This window comes from Eurytemora carolleeae, unplaced genomic scaffold (genome assembly GCF_000591075.1).
Source record: "Eurytemora carolleeae unplaced genomic scaffold, Eaff_2.0 scaffold666, whole genome shotgun sequence".
Classification (NCBI taxonomy): domain Eukaryota; kingdom Metazoa; phylum Arthropoda; class Copepoda; order Calanoida; family Temoridae; genus Eurytemora; species Eurytemora carolleeae.
In genome coordinates this window covers 37,126-56,743 of record NW_019396603.1, presented here as the reverse complement: position 1 = coordinate 56,743, position 19,618 = coordinate 37,126, and the positions used below count along the sequence as shown (strand labels likewise).

At 33.5% G+C, this 19,618-nt stretch overlaps 2 protein-coding genes across 2 annotated transcripts; both read left to right on the top strand.

Annotated features, from left to right (window-relative positions):
- The first annotated feature begins 914 nt into the window (after positions 1-914).
- On the top strand, positions 915-14,302 carry LOC111706172 (hemK methyltransferase family member 2). The gene is made up of 6 exons (XM_023478965.1): positions 915-927; positions 12,542-12,729; positions 12,986-13,031; positions 13,362-13,461; positions 13,576-13,739; positions 14,096-14,302. Exons 2-6 carry the CDS (start codon positions 12,585-12,587, stop codon positions 14,286-14,288), a joined length of 648 nt encoding a protein of 215 aa, XP_023334733.1. The 5' UTR covers positions 915-927; positions 12,542-12,584; the 3' UTR covers positions 14,289-14,302.
- LOC111706171 (alpha-ketoglutarate-dependent dioxygenase alkB homolog 7, mitochondrial) lies at positions 14,295-19,319 on the top strand. The gene is made up of 5 exons (XM_023478964.1): positions 14,295-14,552; positions 14,740-14,836; positions 16,403-16,488; positions 17,280-17,404; positions 19,084-19,319. The coding sequence occupies exons 1-5, from the start codon at positions 14,310-14,312 to the stop codon at positions 19,199-19,201; spliced, it is 669 nt and encodes a 222-aa protein (XP_023334732.1). The 5' UTR covers positions 14,295-14,309; the 3' UTR covers positions 19,202-19,319.
- The last annotated feature ends 299 nt before the right edge of the window (positions 19,320-19,618 follow it).

Below are 19,618 nucleotides of genomic sequence, written 5' to 3'. Positions count from 1 at the left end.
AACTGAGCATTTTTTGAGACACCACTGTATTCTAGAAAACAATCTTTAAGTAAAACAAAGAATTTCTAATTGTATTTTAAATAATAGAAGTTTTTACTCGCACTCTCTGAATATTTGATGGACTGAGACATAGAATACAATAAAACTAATGAATACTTAAACCACAGGAATAACAAATGATCCCACACACAAAAACCATAAACTTTAAAAAAAACGGGTGGACATGGCGGGAGGGGGGGGGGAGTTCCGTTATGCGCAAGTGACCCTCCATGCAAAGATGGCAATACTCGATTTACAATATAGTACTCTTAATATCTTTGTATGATCAACTGTTAATAATATTTAATAACGGATTATTTCAATTGTGTTCTCTCTGCAAAACATAGGGGATTTATTAGAACAAAAAAATTTTTGACCTTCCTTGAACTCGAATATCTCGTTCAGCTGCTCTGGTTCAGGATCTACCTGAGTAGCTTCTTCAACCTGAAATATCTCGTTCAGCTGCTACGGATCAGGATCTATCTGAGCAGCTTTCTCAACCTCAAATATCTCGTTCAGCTTCTCTGGATCAGGATCTATCTTGGCAGCTTCCTCGAACTCAAATATTTCATTCAGCTGATCTGGTTCGTTTACTGTTTCTACTGCAAATCCTAGCTACTTCTTTTGCTGCTCCCGAAGTCTCTGCTACTTTAGCTGCTCCCGGTCTCCCGGAGTCTTTCCTTTTTAAGGTGCTCCTTTAATCTGAAATGCTTTTTCTGCATTCTCCTACTTCTGCTGCTTCTACATCAGGTCTGTGAAGAGCTGCTCTATAGGGAACAGTGTCTCCTGCATCAAGATCATTCCTACTTCTGCTGCTTCTTCAATAGGCCTGTGAAGAGCTGCTCTATAAGGAAGCAGCGTCTTCTGCATCTGCTGCTTCTACAACAGGTCTGTGGAGAGATGCTCTTTAAGGGAGCAGCGTCTCCTGCATCCAGATAATCTCCTTTTTCTGTAACAGGTCTGTGAAGAGCTTCTCTGTAAGGAGCAGCGTCTCCTGCATCAAGATCATCTCCTGCTTCTGCTGTTTCTACAACAGGTCTGTGAAGAGCTCCTCTTTAAGAAGCAGCGTCTCCCGTATCAGGCTCATCTCGTTTTGCTGCTGATTCTACATCTGGTCTGTGAAGAGCTGCTATACAATGAGCAGCGTCTCCAAACTCAGGATCATCTGGTTCTTCTGCTGACTCTACAACAGGTCTGTGAAGAGCTCTCTATAAAGAGCAGCATCTCCTGCATCAGGATCATCTTCTGCTCCTGGAGTCATAGGTCTCGCTGGATCTTCTAGCTGCTCCAGATCACCAGTAAGATTGGTTCCTTGCAAAGGGTAATCTGAAGAGGATAAGACAGCATCTGATACCCTCGGTGATGCTGAGGATTCCAAGGATGCATATTCATGTATAATGATGGGGGAGGAGGCTGGTGGCCTCCTCTGTTCTTGGACAAGCATGTTAAAGATCTGATAACAATCTGATAGCAGTACAAAAGTGCATGTCTTCAGGCCTTGGTTGTATAAATGGAGGCTTAGCTCAACTTCTAAACTATTTCAGAATCCCGGGTGCACTGCCTTAATCTCCAGGTTCTATATTCTGCTATGACTCAGAGAAAGGAGCTTCAATCTCCAGGTTCCATATTCTGCTATGACTCAGAGAAAGGGGCTTCAATCTCCAGGTTCTCTGCTATGACTCAGAGAAAGGAGCTTCAATCTCCAGCTACTATATTGTGCTATGACTCAGAGAAAGGGGCTTCGATCTCCAGGTTCTATATTCTTCTATGACTCAGAAAAAGGAGCTTCAATCTCCAGGTTCTATATTCTGCTATGACTTAGAGAAAGGAGCTTCAATCTCCAGGTTCTATATTCTGCTATGACTCAGAGAAAGGGGCTTCAATTTCCAGGTTCTACATTCTGCTGTGACTCAGAGAAAGGGGCGAGGAGTTTAGAGTTTAGTAACCATACTTTAAATACTACAATAAGTGAGGTAAGATAAAAAGGACAAGGTGTACACTTTAAAGTTGACCCAGTCTGTAGGAGTCTAAAATGTATTCACCCAATATGTGAGAAATAGCACTCATAGCACAAACTTCAAATCAAGCATATAAATTATTAATATATACTTTGTACCCTAATTCCACGTGGGAATTTGAGAATAAAGAAAAGTTTGGTTTTCATATTTCTGGATTATATTCAAGTGTGGAGGATATTTAATGGATTCTTTATCAGCCATATTCGGGAATTACAAAGGGAAGGAGAGAAGTAAGGAATTAAGGAATTAAGGAAGTAAGGAAGTAAGGAAGTAAGGAAGTAAGGAAGTAAGGAAGTAAGGAAGTAAGGAAGTAAGGAAGTAAGGAAGTAAGGAAGTAAGTAAGGAAGAAAGTAAGGAAGTAAGGACTTATGAAAGTAAGAAAGTAAGGAATTAAGGAAGTAAGGAAGTGAGGAAGTAAGGAAGTAAGGAAGTAAGGAAGTAAGGAAGTAAGGAAGTAAGGTAGTAAGGTAGTAAGGAAGTAAGGAAGTACGGAAGTATGGAAGTAAGAAAGTAAGGAAGTAAGGAAGTAAGGATGTAAGGAAGTAAGGAAGTGAGGAAGTAAGGAAGTAAGGAAGTAAGGAAGTATGTAAGAAAGTAAGGAAGGAAGGAAGGAAGACCAATAGTTCAGAAAAAGAGACCGAAAGAGAAAAATCAGATGAAAAAGTGATTATCGTCTAGATTATCTAGATTATCGTCCCGGGGAAAAAAAGAAATTCCGAAGGTCCTAGCTGCGGATTTATCAAAGTAAGAACATAAGGATAACTATAGAGCAGTTTACCAGCTTAATGGCTGAATACTGAATAAAGCTGAATATGCAGAACTCTGTAGTTTATCCATCCTTTAGTTCTCATCCTTCCTATTCTTATATAGAATACCGCATACCTATACTATACAACCCTAAATACACTGTATTGGGTATCTATTTATTTCTATTCATGATACTCACCCCTATTCATCAAAACTTTCTGCATTTTCGAAGGAAAAAAAGAAAAACATTTCTTTAAATGATTATGCAATGAAAGTACGTTTAATGTTCTCTATAAACCTAGAAAACATATATTTGGAATTTTATCGACCAACGTCCTTGGTTTCCTCTGAGATATGATATTTAGTACACATAAAGGGGGTCTAACGCTCTTTCTATCACTCACTTTACTTCAATTTTTCAAATTTTTCAAATTTTTCAAATCTATCGATTGATACCAATTAGAGGTAGAACAAAAATAAGAACATTTTGAAATTTAACATGTTTTGTTTGGTTGAAAATTATGTTGGACCATTGAGATACGTGAAAATAAAAATTATTTTGAACTCACATTTTATTTGAGTAGATTAAGGGGTTAGAATTACACAAAAATTATTAAGAACATTGATATAATGAAAATTATAATGATATTTGACTAAAAGTAGGATGTCTTGCTGGGTGAAATTAGTGCCCGAACTATATCAAAAGAGCATGGCATTAAGTTGTTGTGACCCTTTCCCTGTGGTACTGAAAAGCAAGGCAATTTGTTTTCCTGCATTGTAGACTAAGGTCTTGCCAATCTTACAGAATAACTGGGCATCTATATATAAATTTGTCTTGTCTGTCTGTTTGTTTGTATCCAATAAACGTCAAAACGGCTGAACCGATCGGGCCCAAATTTTTTGTGGGACATCATGTGACTACAGAGAAGGTTTATGAATGATAAAAATTTAAAAAAATGTGTTTTAAAGGTTTTTAATTTTGTAAAAAAATTTAAAATTCTTGAAAATCCGCAAATTTTTTTTAAAAATCCGCAAAATTTTTTTCTTCTTTGTTTTGAAATGTAAACAAAAAAAACATGTTCACAATTTAAATAGAAGATGGGCGCAAAGCGCCCTAAAAGCCTAGAAAGAAGGGCGCGAAGCGCCTTGAATTTCTAGTTTTTTAAATTTGTTTAGAAGATTTGCATTTTTTACTTCATAATTTTTTTGTTCCAAACCTCTAATTGATAGAAATCAATCGAAAATGTTTCAAAGATTTTATTAATGTCCCAAATTTAAAAAATTGAACCATAATGAGTGCTACAATGTTTTAAAAAGCGTTTTTTAGAGACACCCTGTAAACACTAGCCATTGGAAGAGCAAATTATTTAGAGACACCCTGTATACATAGAGCAAATTATTGCCCTCCCCGTTCTAAGATCTTGAAAATAGACATTTTCTACGACTGCAATAAAAATTTTGTAAATTGTCCTATAAATTTATAAACCTGGTCTCAACTAGATTATTTATTTTATGACAACAATCAACATTTTTATGGCAATCGACATTGAAAATGTGCTTTATCACTATAACAATATATTTCTCCGAGTTATAATTTAAATATTTGGAAATCTAGATTTGTTTGCTCGTCCGATCATAGCTCATAAACCCCTAGACTGATTTGCCTAAAATTTTGATTGGGGAACTCCATAGAACCAGGGGAATGTTATCAGCTCTATTTAAATTCAAAAGTGATTATTATATTTTGTTTCTAGGTAACACTGGGTTTACTGCCAAGATAAAGTCTTTAAATTGTAAATTTACTTTCACACCGTTATGGATACTTTAAATTGTAAATTTACTTTTACCCCTTTATTGATACTTTAAATTGTAAATTTACTTTTACCCCTTTATGGATACTTTAAATTGTAAATTTACTTTCACCCCTTTATGGATACTTTGAATTGTAAATTTACTTTTACCCCTTTATGGATACTTTAAATTGTAAATTTACTTTCACCCCTTTATGGATACTTTAAATTGTAAAATTACTTTTACCTCTTTATGGATACTTTAAATTGGAATTTTACCCCTTTATGAATACTTTAAATTGGAATTTTAACCCTTTATGGATACTTTAAATTGGAATTTTACCCCTTTAGGAATACTTTAAATTGTAAATTTTACCCCTTTATGGATACTTTAAATTGGAATTTTACCCCTTTATGAATACTTTAAATTGGAATTTTAACCCTTTATGGATACTTTAAATTGGAATTTTACCCCTTTAGGAATAATTTAAATTATAAATTTTACCCAATTGGAATTTTACCCCTTTATGAATACTTTAAATTGGAATTTCACCCCTTTATGGATACTTTAAATTAGAATTTTACCCCTTTATGTATACTTTAAATTAGAATTTTACCCCTTTATGGATACTTTAAATTGGAATTTTACCCCTTTATGAATACTTTAAATTGGAATTTTACCCCTTTATGGATACTTTAAATTGGAATTTTACCCCTTTATGAATACTTTAAATTGGAATTTCACCCCTTTATGGATACTTTAAATTGGAATTTTACCCCTTTATGTATACTTTAAATTAGAATTTTACCCCTTTATGTATACTTTAAATTAAAATTTTACCCCTTTATGGATACTTTAAATTGGAATTTTACCCCTTTATGAATACTTTAAATTGGAATTTCACCCCTTTATGGATACTTTATATTGGAATTTTACCCCTTTATGAATACTTTAAATTAGAATTTTACCCCTTTATGGATACTTTAAATTGTAATTTTACTTTTACCCCCTGAATGAATACTTTAAATTGAAATTTAATTGATTTCTAATTAGATATATACCAACATCATTACTTATATTTTATAATGCATCTAATTTTCTAGCCCTAAGGCCGAATTTAAAGAATTTGAGCCGTGGTTTAAATTTAAGCCGCGGCTTAAATATGGTTGGTTCCACTTAAAATTGTATTAAATTTTTCAAGATTTAATCCGGCGATTAATTGAATCCGGTTTTTGGGGGATTTGAGACGCGGCTTAAATTCATTAAATTCGGACACCAGATACATAAACTTTTGTCGATAACTTCATAAAACCACAATCAGTTCAGCAGATTTTCTTCTTTTTTGTATAAAACCTTTTTTATGAGAAAAGTCATCAAAAATATAAAGTTTTGGGTATTAAAATTTTTCATAAATATCAAAAGTAATCAAAAAAATAAATACGCAGTCTAGTATTAGTCTAAAGTATCTATATGTCAAACTCAGACTTTTTTGGACTAGTCTTCTTCTTAACCCTGTAGTCCTTTTGGACTAGTCTTCTTCTTAACCCTGTAGTCCTTTTTTAAATAAAATCAGCAAGCTTCAAACTTTTCACCTTTTTTTAAAATTTAATTGGATGCATAAAAATTGATTGTCTGGACTCTGGACTGGATTGGTTTATAAGTTTGTATTGAGAATATTATTCTGTTTCTATTGTTGGATAATTGGTCTACCTCCTTCTCTAAGTATTCTCCGAGGAGACTTGAATAGGAAATAAGCTTCACGTTTCTAATTTATTCTAGATATATACTACACAACCTACTCTAAACCTACTCTAGATATATACTACACAACCTACTCTAGATATACTACAAAACCTACTCTAGATATATACTACACAACCTACTCTAGATATACTACACAACCTACTCTAGATATATACTACACAACCTACTCTAAACCTACTCTAGATATATACTACACAACCTACTCTAGATACACTACAAACCTACTCTAGATATATACTACACAACCTACTCTAAACCTACTTTAGATATATACTACACAACCTAATCTAGATATACTACAAAACCTACTCTAGATATATACTACACAACCTAATCTAGATAAACTACAAAACCTACTCTAAATATATGCTACACAACCTACTCTAAACCTACTCTAGATATATACTACACAATCTACTCTAGATATATACTACAAAACCTACTCTAAATACATACTACACAACTTACTCTAGATATATACTACACAACTTACACTAGATATATACTTCACAACCTACTCTGGATATATACTACACAACCTAATCTAGTTATACTACAAAACCTACTCTAGATATATGCTACACATCCTACTCTAGATATATGCTACAAAACCTACTCTAGATATATACTACACATTCTACTCTAGATATATACTACACAACCTACTCTAGATATATACTACACAGTACACAACCTACTCTAGATATACTACAAAACCTACTCTAGATATATACTACACATCCTACTCTAGATATATGCTACACAACCTACTCTAAACCTACTCTAGATATATACTTCACAACCTACTCTAGATATATACTACACATCCTACTCTAGATATATACTACACATCCTACTCTAGATATATAATGCACAACTTACTCTAGATATATACTTCACAACTTACACTAGATTATACTTCACAATTTACACTAGAAATATACTACACAACTTACTCTAGATATATACTACACAACTTACTCAAGATATATACTACACAACTCACTCAAGATATATACAACACAACTTACTTTAGCATACACTTCACAACTCACTCAAGATATATACTACACAACTTACTCTAGATATATACTACACAACTTACTCTAGATATATATTTCATAACTTACTCTAGATATATACTACACAACTTACTCTAGATATTTACTACACAACTTACACTAGATATATACTACACAACTTACACTAGATATATACTACACAACTTACTCTATATATATACTACACAACTTACACTAGATATATACTACACAACTTACTCTAGATATATACTACACAACTTTCACTAGATTATACTTCACAACTTACACTAGATTATACTTCACAGGCTATTCTTATTTTACCCTAATATAAACAAACAAAGAATATCTTCGCAATATTTGATATAGAAACTTGTAAATATCTTGAAATGATTGTTTAAACTTGGATATATATTATGGATAGAACTCTAAATATTACCCGTACGGGTTTTAAGGAACTGATTCTTTCTGACAAACTCTGATTTTCCAATTCCTATATCTTTGCAACCCAATCTCGTAGGCCTGGGATATTTCAAACTATGAATTCTGATAGATAAAATAATGTAAGTTTGAAATATCAAAGGTATACATCAGATATAGATAGAGGAATTAGCACTTTTAATTTAAGGCAAACATCCTGATGGAAAGTGGTGACGTATGTCAGTATTTTATGCGTCCTCAAAAGTACGTTTTCCAAAGTACGTGGTGGAGACACCATTAACTTTTTTGAGCACATATTCGAAAGGTTAACTTCACAAAACTGGAAAACTTAACAATATGTGCGTATTTTTCAATTAAAAATTCGTACAACAATAAAAAAAATTAATATATGCAGGTCAGTCTATCCTGGAAACAAAACCATATATCAGATTTTCCTGTTTTGGTTGCACATTTCTGACCAGCTATCAAACTGGGGTCATGTGAATTACCACAAAAAATAATGAGACTAGCCAAATATACATTTATAATTATAAATAGATTTTTCTCCTTCGTTATTCAGGGTTACCATTTACCAACAAAGAATAAGACTTCAGATACAATTATTTAATTATTTATTAATTATTGCTTATATTGTTTACAAAATTATATTCATTGCGCTGCGCAAAACACCAAAATCAGTTAAGTCGTTCAGCAGCGAATACTGTTAGTCTCGAAACTATCAAAATGTAGTGTGTCAATTTTTATATTTTCAAAATTGAAAGAGATTAAAAGAAAGTTGTCAAAATTCCAATTTATCAAATGAAAAAATAGTTTAGATATTTCTTTAACGCACTCAATTTTAGAAATTAAAAGAGAGCAGACCACATTTTGAGAATCTCATAAAACGCACAAACTTCATTCAATATACTGTATGTTAATCATCTACATTTGTAAATCAAACGCCATTTCAAAGTCGTCTTTTAATTCTCAAGTTTATTGTGACACCCTGTATACGGATTGTAAAACTTTAGGTTTGAATATACTTGAGAAGTATTGGTTTATTGGAATATTTTTTAAATTTGATATTTGATTGAAGAAAACTTTATATATTTCAAAACTTGATTCAGTCTCTGATGCACAAACTACACAATATTGTATATTTAAGCTCGCTTAACCCTAAAAAGGCGGGGGGGGGGGCGTTTTTTCGCCATGCTTTTGAGCTTCTTATCTTTTAGACGAGGAGGTTATTTTTTTGTGCTTTTTTTTGGGATGCGCGATGCAGGTTTTGAGACGGTCATAAGAGTAAGTAAGTTGGGGATTATATCTATTTTCTGAATAGCCCGCTAACTTTTTATTTGAATAACGAATATAACATGTATGTAAAACAATGAATATGTCACATGCTCATATAGTAAAAAAAACCCCATCTAATAGGTCTGCACAAAGGACTTAGGCCCAGGGAGATTAAAAAAAATTATAAAAAGAACAAATTTACGCACTTTTACGCAACGGATTAAGAGGGGTGGGGGTGATTCAGTAAAATGTGAATATAATATAATAAGAATAAGTTACTCTTTATTATATTGTATTCGTCTTTATGTCCCTCTGAGTCCTCTGAACCCGTTTTCTCCATATAAAGAGGTCGTGTAGTTCACGTACTTTGGGGGACGATATGTTGGCCGCTATGATGTCTTATGCTAAATTCTTATCTGATATGATATATAAGCCTTATGTTATTTTTCAAAATGATTCATTCTAATGAAATTTTCTAATTAGTCCCGAAAATCGTAATTTAGACCCGTTCTCGGTCTAATATGATGTGGAACACCCTGTACAACTGAAGTCTTGCAAGTGAGGGAGGGGTACGTGGCTGCTCTCAGGGTTTTGGAATTGCTCCCAGGGTTTATGGTGTACTCCCAGGAATAGGATGAGTTAGTTACTCCCAGGGTTTTGGAGCAAAATGTGAAAATTTATCCGACCTTTTATAAAAAGTCTTTAATAAGGGTACTTTAAAACCGAAAATTGAAAAATGGCTTTGATACCCCTTTTTTACTGTCTTTGTTCAGGGAGTTCAGGTTTGCAGGAAAAAAATCGCAAAATTCAATTCAAAATTTTGAGCCTTCTATATGTGCAGATTGTGGCCCCTTCCTTTTTTACTGCCCCTCCCCTTAACCTCTCACTCCTTCCTCTTCATGTGCAAAGAAAAATAAAATTTAGCAATTAACGAAATATCAAATTTTTCGACCTACGCAAATCCACTATACTTCACTTCTGACCTACGACAATTCCGCTATAATACACATCCGACCTACAAGCAAGTGGTTTTACAGCTGCTAAATGGACTTGTGGCCGCAGCGCCCGGCCCCCTAGCCTGCACCTAGCCGCGGCGCTCGGCCCAGAAATTGTCTTAACCTAACTTAACCCTCAAATAATACGAAAATAAGCAGCTGGCGTAGGTCGGAAAGTTACTAGGTCAGAAGTTCAGTGGGGGGGATGTTGCGTATAGACGATGTAACATTACCCAAATGATATGTTTAATTTTCAATTTGTATAGTGAGGAAAGGGCGGATGAGACTGATGAAAAATAACAAATTTGAGAAATCAGGGGGAGAATGGACTGCATCCCCCCCCCAGCTCCACCTCCTCAAACCTCTATATTATCCACCCAAAGCCCTGTTTCTTTCTGTTTCCCAGTTTCTTAAATCTTCATGTTAATAAACCTTTTTCCTTGAAAGAAGTTGATGATTAATTGATAATATCTTCGTCATACTTTTCCTATTAGTAAATTGTATTTTGCTTCGCGGCACTTGCGCTAGACTTAAAAATCTCGATCTGAATAAAAACACAAAAAATTAATATAAAACTAAATTAACCTTCCCAGGGGAATTCTGTAAGTGTAGACTGAAAGTATATTTCGGTATATTCCTAGAGAACGATTTTTTCTAAATTTTCTAAATAAATATACTACACAACCTACTCTAGATATATAGTACACAACTTACTCTAGATATATACTACACAACTTACTCTAGATATATACTACACAACTTACTCAAGATATATACTACACAACTTACTCTAGATATATACTACACAACTTACTCTAGACATATANCCCCCCCCCTTCTCCTATCAATTTTGTTCAAGACCACTTATTTTTCAGCTAAAGTATAATTTTTTTTTATTACTATAGGTCAGGTTAGGTTTGGGCCGAGCGTTGCAGCGAGGACAGGCTAGGGGGCCGAGCGCTGCTGCTAGGACAGACTAGGGGGCTGAGCTGAGTAATCAAGATGTTACAGTACGCCTTCATGGCGGAGTATAGTTCAACATATCTTTTGCTTAAATCAAAAGAGACCTCCAGAACTTCAAAAATGATGTTATTCCTATGAAGATTTCTCTAGAAGCTGGCGATCCTTGTACCTTTGGGATCTAGACCCACCCATATCCGCTGAAGATCACAGTATTACCTAATGAAGAACGGAAGATTAAAAAGAATAGGGTTAAAACCTTAAGTCAGTTCACAGGGTTTATCCGAGCAACAAACAGGTCTGACAGCACTCTCACTATCCCAACCGGCTCCTTTAATGCTCATACTTTTCACGTTAACCCCGCCATTCAGATCCTAATGTGTACGGTCCCAAAAACATCATGGAGAACATGACTGGATATAGGGATCTGGGTGACTATGAAATACTTAGGATGGGCAGGGCCTTCATTTCGTATTTCATGGGCCTGCATTTTTAAGGGGCTGTACAACATAATCGAGTGTAAGACCTCATCCAAGATTGCAGGGCTTGAGATTGAGAAGAGGACGAATGACGAAAAGGAGAAAATATATATAAAATCTAGATATCTAAAGGAGAGGGGAAGTTCATATCAAAATACGATTTTGAATTTTATTTATTTAATTTTTTACTGTCAAACCAAAAACGAAATCAAGATGAAATGCCGAATTTAACGGGTATTTTAAGTTAAAAGCTAGATTAAAATGTGAAGTGCTTTTTAGTCTTTTTCTTCATGCTTTCTGTTTTTGCGCGGTCTGAATATAATGTTTGAATCATTTCGGGATTATTTGAACCGACGTTGTTTGTTCTTTTCCATTTTTTTCGTTTTTTTTTCCTCGCTTTTTTCGTTTTGTTTCATCTCTTACCTGTTTGCTCCTACTCGGCTATTACTCTCATTTTCCCCGATGTTTTCTATGAAAATTGAGTTTATTATTTTTATAATTATGATTTCGAGTCTATAACGTTTATCATTGCTAGTCTCGAATCTTTTCGAAATTAAGTCGAGTTAATATTATATTGTTTTAAATTGTTCTCAATTCCTTTAAGTTTTTCCATATCTCGTTTCTCTTCTTTTTTTTCGTTTTATTTACTGAGTTTAAAAATTTCCAAAAATATGTGTGAATGTCAAATTTTGGTATAAATAGGCTTTATTGAGTGAAGTGCTTTTTATATGCCGTGTAAGCCTATATGCTTTATATGTTAATCGAAATTATAATCAATTAATCGAAATGCTCAACGTATATAAATATGCTTATATTTAAAATTTGCATTTTTAACAACAAATAGATTTTAATAATGAAAAACTGTAAATTTTCTCCTACTTAAGTTAACTTTTAGCGCTTAAACAAAAAACATGACCTGTAGACTCTAGACTGTAGAGTGAAGAGCCTGTGTAGGAAATCAGCAAAGCTTAATTTTAACTAATCTTGTGTTTCAGAAATGAGTGATTAAAATTATCTCCCATCTTCCTACTTGACACAATGTTCAAAATTAAAACTCCAGACACGTCACATCTTAAATATGAAGAGTTTGAATCTGTTTATGATCCCGCTGAGGATAGTTTTCTTCTACTTGACGCACTAGAGCAGGAGCTCCCTCTCATTCATACTCTTAACCCTCTCATAGGTAGAGTCAAGCTTCATATTAAGTCAGTTTTAATTTATTATTGAAATCTGTATTTGGTTCCAAAAAGGGGAGGGGGGTGTTATAATTAATTGTAAATTAATTCCGGGTCTTTTTGATTACAACTGTTAATAGAATTATTATCATGGGTTTTTAAAAAGAAAGTCTGGTATTCCTAACAAAATTATTTTTCTCTTCTCCAAATATCGATATCTGGAAAAACGTGAAAGTTTTGTTTTTGATTTGAACCTTGATCTAGTTGTTGAGGTTGGTTGTGGCAGTGGAGTAATATCTTCAGCCCTCAGGTACCCTACCTTCCGGACTCTAGAGTCTAAAGAATTNGGGGGGGGGGAGAAGAGGTAGCAGCATGTCAACACACCGGCTTTCAAGAAAAAAATTTGATTATGATTAGTACATTTATTATTTTCTGAGATTGGTTCATTTATGCCATAAATGATTTTTAATAAACCCTCTTTTCTGAAAACAAATCTCCCTTCCATCCCCCACTTCCTCAATCTACTCCCACCCTCCGAGGAAAAATTGCTAGTTTTAAAAATACCCACTTCAAATTTTTTTATTCCTAAATTTTCTCTTATATGTCGTTGACACTATTTCTAAACTGTTCGTTTTTACAGTACTTGTTTACCTGCAGCTATTGTTCTCAGTACTGACCTTAACCCAGCAGCCTGCCGGGCAACACAAGTTACAGCTGCTGCTAATAAAGTTCAGGTTCAGGTTTGTATTTTTACAGTTGGTCGTTGAATTTATGATTAGTTTATTGATTCAAAATTTAATTTTCTGTCTTTTATGATCTTATTTAAGCCAGAATATTTTTTTTTTATTATTTAGGTTGTAAGAACTGATATCTTATCTACTTTATCTGACCGGCTGCGTGGTCAGGTTGACCTGCTTGTATGTAATCCTCCCTACGTAGCTACAGAGGACACTGAGATAAGCGGAACCGGACTTCCTGCTTCCTGGGCAGGAGGAAACCTAGGATTGGTGATAACAAGGTAGAATAAAAAATATAAAAATATAAAAATAAAATCATTTTTCCAATTATTTCTATTCTTAATGTTTGATGTCTTGAATTTTATCTTTTTCTATCCTGCCGTTAAAGTGATAAAGACAATATATTTTTAGTCTTCAGAAAAATTTAAACGGGGGTTAAAAACAGAAATATGTAACTTTTGAAAAAGGAAATAGAAAGTAAGTTCAGAAACACAATTTGAAAAAATCAAAAAATCTTATTTTTGTTAATTGCAGCGTGTAAAACATTCAATGCGGCTTTAGTTATTTGCTATAATTCTTTGGAAATATTTTAAGTTACTTTTTCAATTTACTAGTAGTTTTAACTTATTATTTGTAGACGGGTTGTGGAGAGTTTAAGAGAAGTTCTATCTGAGCACGGGATTGCATACCTAGTCCTGGAGCAATGTAATAAACCTGAAACCTATATCCCAGAGATGGAAGAGCTCGGTTTTGATTGCTCAACAGTTATCTCCCGACGAGCTGGCAGAGAACTTCTTTACATTGTTAAATTATCCCGTAGAAAAAGATAAACTTATTTTGCAGAGTTAAAAATGATCATCAGAACAGGGGTTGTAAATGGACTACGATTATCTCTTAAATTTTCCTTCAAATCATATACGACCCAGCAGGGATTTATATTTAGTAAATCTTTTCCAGACTCACTAAAACAGGAGTTCGAGTCCAGTTTCCTTATTTACGAGAACTTTGTTAGTCTTACGGAAGAAGAGAATCTAATGGCTGAATTCGAACCACATTTGAAAAGACATCTTTATGAAAAAGATCATTGGGATAACGTAAGTTTTTTGACATTTCACACCAGCTCTCAGCAGCCTTTTTTTTCTGGATTATTGATGTTTAAAAATTGTTTTGTCTGAAATTGTTTTGTCTGAAATTGTTTAGTAGAAAAAATATTAAAATTTTTTCTATAATTAAGATTTTTTGGGTTAGAAAAAGAACGTTTTTAACTCTTAAATGTTTTAGGCAATTTCTGGATTCAGAGAGACCGAGAAAAAATTATTTGATAAAAGGAATTCTCCGATTATACAAAGAATACGAGATATCAGTTTTCCTTCTTCAGGTTTGTGATAACCCAGGGATGGAAATTTTCAAAATAAAAATTATTATCACACAAATTAATAATTGCCGTTGAAAATCACGCTTAATTATAAAAAAAGTTAAAAAATAAACTAAAGAGAAAAAACCGCTTTCCTCGTCACGATTTTTCTGTGAACGTATTAGAGCTTGGATTATCTTGTTGTTAAGTTGTTTTAACTGGTACCCATATCAATATGCATAATGCTTCTCAAAATAAAGTAGTTAGTTAATTTAGTGGTTAATTGATAGTCATTGAATTATATACATAGATGGTGATTGATTGATATTATGCAGGCCACAGGGGAGTATATTCCCCCCTCCCCCCTGGGCCCCTTGGGGGGGGGGGGGAAGAAATCAGCCCAGGGAAGAAAATTCAAGATAAAAGAGAAAAAAAAGAAGAAAAAAAGGAAAAAGGGGAAGAAGTAGAAAAAAGGGGAAGAAGAGAGAAAAAAGGGGAAGAAAAGAGAAAAAAGGGGAAGAAAAGAGAAAAAAGGGGAAAAAATAGAAAAAAGGGGAAAAAATAGAAAAAAGGGGAAGAAAAGAGAAAAAAGGGGAAGAAAAGAGAAAAAAGGGGAAGAAAAGAGAAAAAGGGGAAGAAAAGAGATAAAAATGGATGGAAAAGAAAAAAACTATTTTTAAAGAAGAAAAGCCATGATAATATCATGAGTCTGGGGAAGAAAATTCTAAAGATATTTATTTCCCTTCAGTTATCACTTTCCCAGTTGTTTAAGGGAAGAGAAAAAACATGATTTACCCCCAAAATATTAAAAAGTTTCCCCCATTGCCTATGGGGAAGAGAAAATTAGAAAAGTTTCACATATTCCTTTAAACTGAGTCTCATTTCCCAATTGTATTTAAGTTCTAATGGAAGAGAATTAAAAGAATCTTTTAGAACCTTTACGTGCAGGCATAAACTGGTTGGACTTACAGACAGCTTAGTGTCAAACAATATTTTTTCAAATTTTTTAAAATCACATTATTTGTTATCTGATCGTTTTGCCTCGCACAGGAAACTACGCAAAACCTTTTTGGGGAAAAAATATCATATTTTTTTCCTTAATATCAATATCATGATTTTCCCCCATTTAATAAGCTATTCTGTTACCGTGCACATGCATGACTAAAAACATCTGTGAAGTTTGTGCGGGCTGCGTCACCCTGTTATAAAAACCTGATGTTTTGGTTGTTACTGTAGGGGGAAAATATGATTAAAAAATAGAGGGGAGGGGCCAGAAGTATGAATCTCAGATCTAATATACATCCCTGACCTGAGTAAGTGGGTAAAAAATGTAGCAAAAATGACTGAATGACTGTAAATTAAAGGAAGTGATGATGCAAAATGATTTAAAATATGGTAAAATAAGTGATTTGGTGTCAAAAATTGCTAGTTTGCGATAAAAGCCGAACAAAAATTACCCTCTCCGGGGAAGGAAATTCAGGACAATTTTGTCAGGGGCGGGGGGAACAATTCAACTTCTGGTAAGAATATACACCCCTGATTATTAATACAAAGATTGATTGATTGATTGATAATTATTTGTTTGATCAGGTAAAGAAAGTAAAATCCTCCCGTATACCCATATACTTGATCTGGCAGAAGATGGATTTATTAAACCTCACGTTGACAGTATCAGGGTTAGTTTTAATACTTTAAATATTCACAATTAAAAAGTCACGCTGATTTAACAGTTTGGTCTTTATCTCAGCAAGCTGTGACTTTCGATCAAAATTAACCTATTAAGCTTTCATTTTTTCCTTTCTCTTATGAATTTTTTCATCGGCATGTACTTTATATGAAAAAGTATTAAAAGACAACTCGAAAAGTAAAAAAATTGTTTAATTATAAACTAAAACATGATTCAATTCAAATAGAATTAGCCTAAACATCTCGCCCTGGTTAGTCCAGGGTTAGGTGGTAAATTCCTTGAAATTTGTCTTGATAAAGAAAAAAGATAGTGTGTGATATTACGTTAATTAAACAGAGAGGGTTGTTAATCGTGGTTTTCTTTAACTTAATATAATTCTTCCCATATTTTATAACTATATTCTGGTTAAATATTTATAAATATTTAATCAATATGTTTATTCTAAGAGAAAAGAAAGGGAAAACAAACAAAAAAATGATCATTTTAACACGCTCCTTTTTGGTTTGTTTGTTTGTTTGTTTTGTTTGTTTGATGCATAAAAACAAAATTTGGTATGAAAAACAAATGTTAAGAATAAACAATTTGTAAATTTGTAAAATTTCCTGCACAGTACGACGTACAAATCAAGCTTTTAAATAAATTTTCTAATTATTATTATTATTTAAAAAAAACTATTTCGTTCGTGAAAATCAATGATATTACCCACAACAAATTCTCCTCCCCCCCCCCAAAAAAAAAAAACCCCTATCCTTAACTGCACAAACACATAAATGTATTTAGTTCTGTGGAGACCGTGTAGCTGTAGTTTCCCTTCTCTCCTCTAGTATTGGAAGGTTTGCACTAGAGAAGGATTCAAGTATATCTGTAGTTGTTCTTATTCCCAGACGATCTCTTTACATTATGAAGTAAGCAGTTTTCTTATTCCCAGACAATCTCTTAATATTATGAAGTAAGCAGTTTTCTTATTCCCAGACAATCTCTTTACATGATGAAGTAAGTAGTTTTCTTATTCCCTGACCATCTCTTTATATTATGAAGTAAGTAGTTTTCTTATTCCCAGAAAATCTCTTTACATTATGAAGTAAGCAGTTTTCTTATTCCCAGACAATCTCTTAATATTATGAAGTAAGCAGTTTTCTTATTCCCAGACAATCTCTTAACATTATGAAGTAAGCAGTTTTCTTATTCCCAGGCAATCTCTTAACATTATGAAGTAAGCAGTTTTCTTATTCCCAGACAATCTCTTAATATTATGAAGTAAGCAGTTTTCTTATTCTCAGACTATCTCTTTACATTATGAAGTAAGTAGTTTTCTTATTCCTAGACAATCTCTTAATATTATAAAGTAATAAGTAGTTTTCTTATTCCCTGACTATCTCTTAATATTATGAAGTAAGTAGTTTTCTTATTTCCTGACCATCTCTTTATATTATGAAGTAAGTAGTTTTCATATTCCTAGACAATCTCTTAGCATTATGAAGTAATCAGTTTTCTTATTCCCAGAAAATCTCTTAATATTATGAAGTAAGCAGTTTTCTTATTCCCTGACTATCTCTTAACATTATGAAGTAATCAGTTTTCTTATTCCCAGAAAACATTATGAAGTAATCAGTTTTCTTATTCCCAGAAAATCTCTTAATATTATGAAGTAAGCAGTTTTCTTATTCCCAGGCAATCTCTTAATATTATGAAGTAAGCAGTTTTCTTTTTCCCAGACATTCTCTTTATATTATTAAGTTCGCAGATCTCTTTTTATTATGAATTAAGTATTTAATCAGTTTTCTTATACCCAGAAGATCTCTTTATATTAGAAGTAAGTATCAAAGTAGTATTCTTATACAGAGACGGTTTCTTTGTGTTATGAAGTAGGTGTTATGTACTTTCCCAAAGGCATTTCCTCAAGGGCAACATCCAAATGACAGTTTCTTAAATGGCAACTTCCAAATGTGCAATTTCCCAAGTGGCAACTTCCCAAAGGTTAGGCCCTCTGAAGCGCCGCAGGCTACAATGGGGGCCGAGCGCTGCGGCAAGGATGGGCTAGGGGGCCAAGCGCCACGGCTAGAACAGGCTGGGTTGCCGAGTGCTGCAGCTAGGACAGACTTGGGAAGTTGTCGTTTGGGAAGTTGCCTCTTGGGAAAATTCCCTTGGGAAGTAGCTACTTGGGAAAAATCCTTTGGGAAAGTATCTAACAAGCGTTATTTTATACCTAGACGATCTCCTTTAAAAAAAAAAAAAAAATAAGGGATCAGCTGATAAATCTAGATGAAATGAGGTAATTAAACTTTAAAGTGACAGTTAAAATTATAATAGGTGTAGATTTTTTCGAAAATTTCGAAATTCGTCTCTTAAAATGTAAATCCGGAATCATAAATTGATTGAATAGCATTACCCTACTTTCCCTACTCAGTACTTATGCTGACATGCCCATTGCTTATTGCTTAATGCCCGAAATGCCCATCATAATTAATAATTTCTCAATTCAGAAGAAAAAGATGTTGGATTTTGAGATCCTAAGGTTATACGTTGTCTTGTAGACGATCGAGATCAAATAAAAATTTTAATAGTTAACAAATTTGATGTTTAGGGGACTTTCACGTTACGAGTTCACACATGAAATATTGAAAAATCAGGAGTCTTTTCTGGATGGAAAGTTCGTGGAAAAATCAAGAAGAATATCAATCATTTGTCGGAATGAACCTTAATCAAATAGGTTCGATCAAAAGAAAATTCAAGAAGATTAACAAGAAACTTGCTTTAATACAGGAGACGGATAGGCGATATTTTTTGGAGTAAACTTGAAAATAAAAATATTTTTCTACATATTCTATAAAATTTAAATAATAAAATTATAGTGAAACTGGTGCGTTTAAACGATATCGGATGTTATTTCACCGAAATAGCGCTCCATACAATCACTGCACAAGCACACACAGGGGTATTCAGGAATTTTTTACAGAACCGGGGTGGGAGGTGGATAGTTTTTCACTTTTCCAGGGGGGGGGGATGCTTGTCTCCATACCCCCTGACACCCCTGACTGCACACAGTTACAGGATTGAATAGGCCTGAAATACTAAAGTTACATAAAACAACAATGAGTGGAAAATTTGAAATAGGTGAA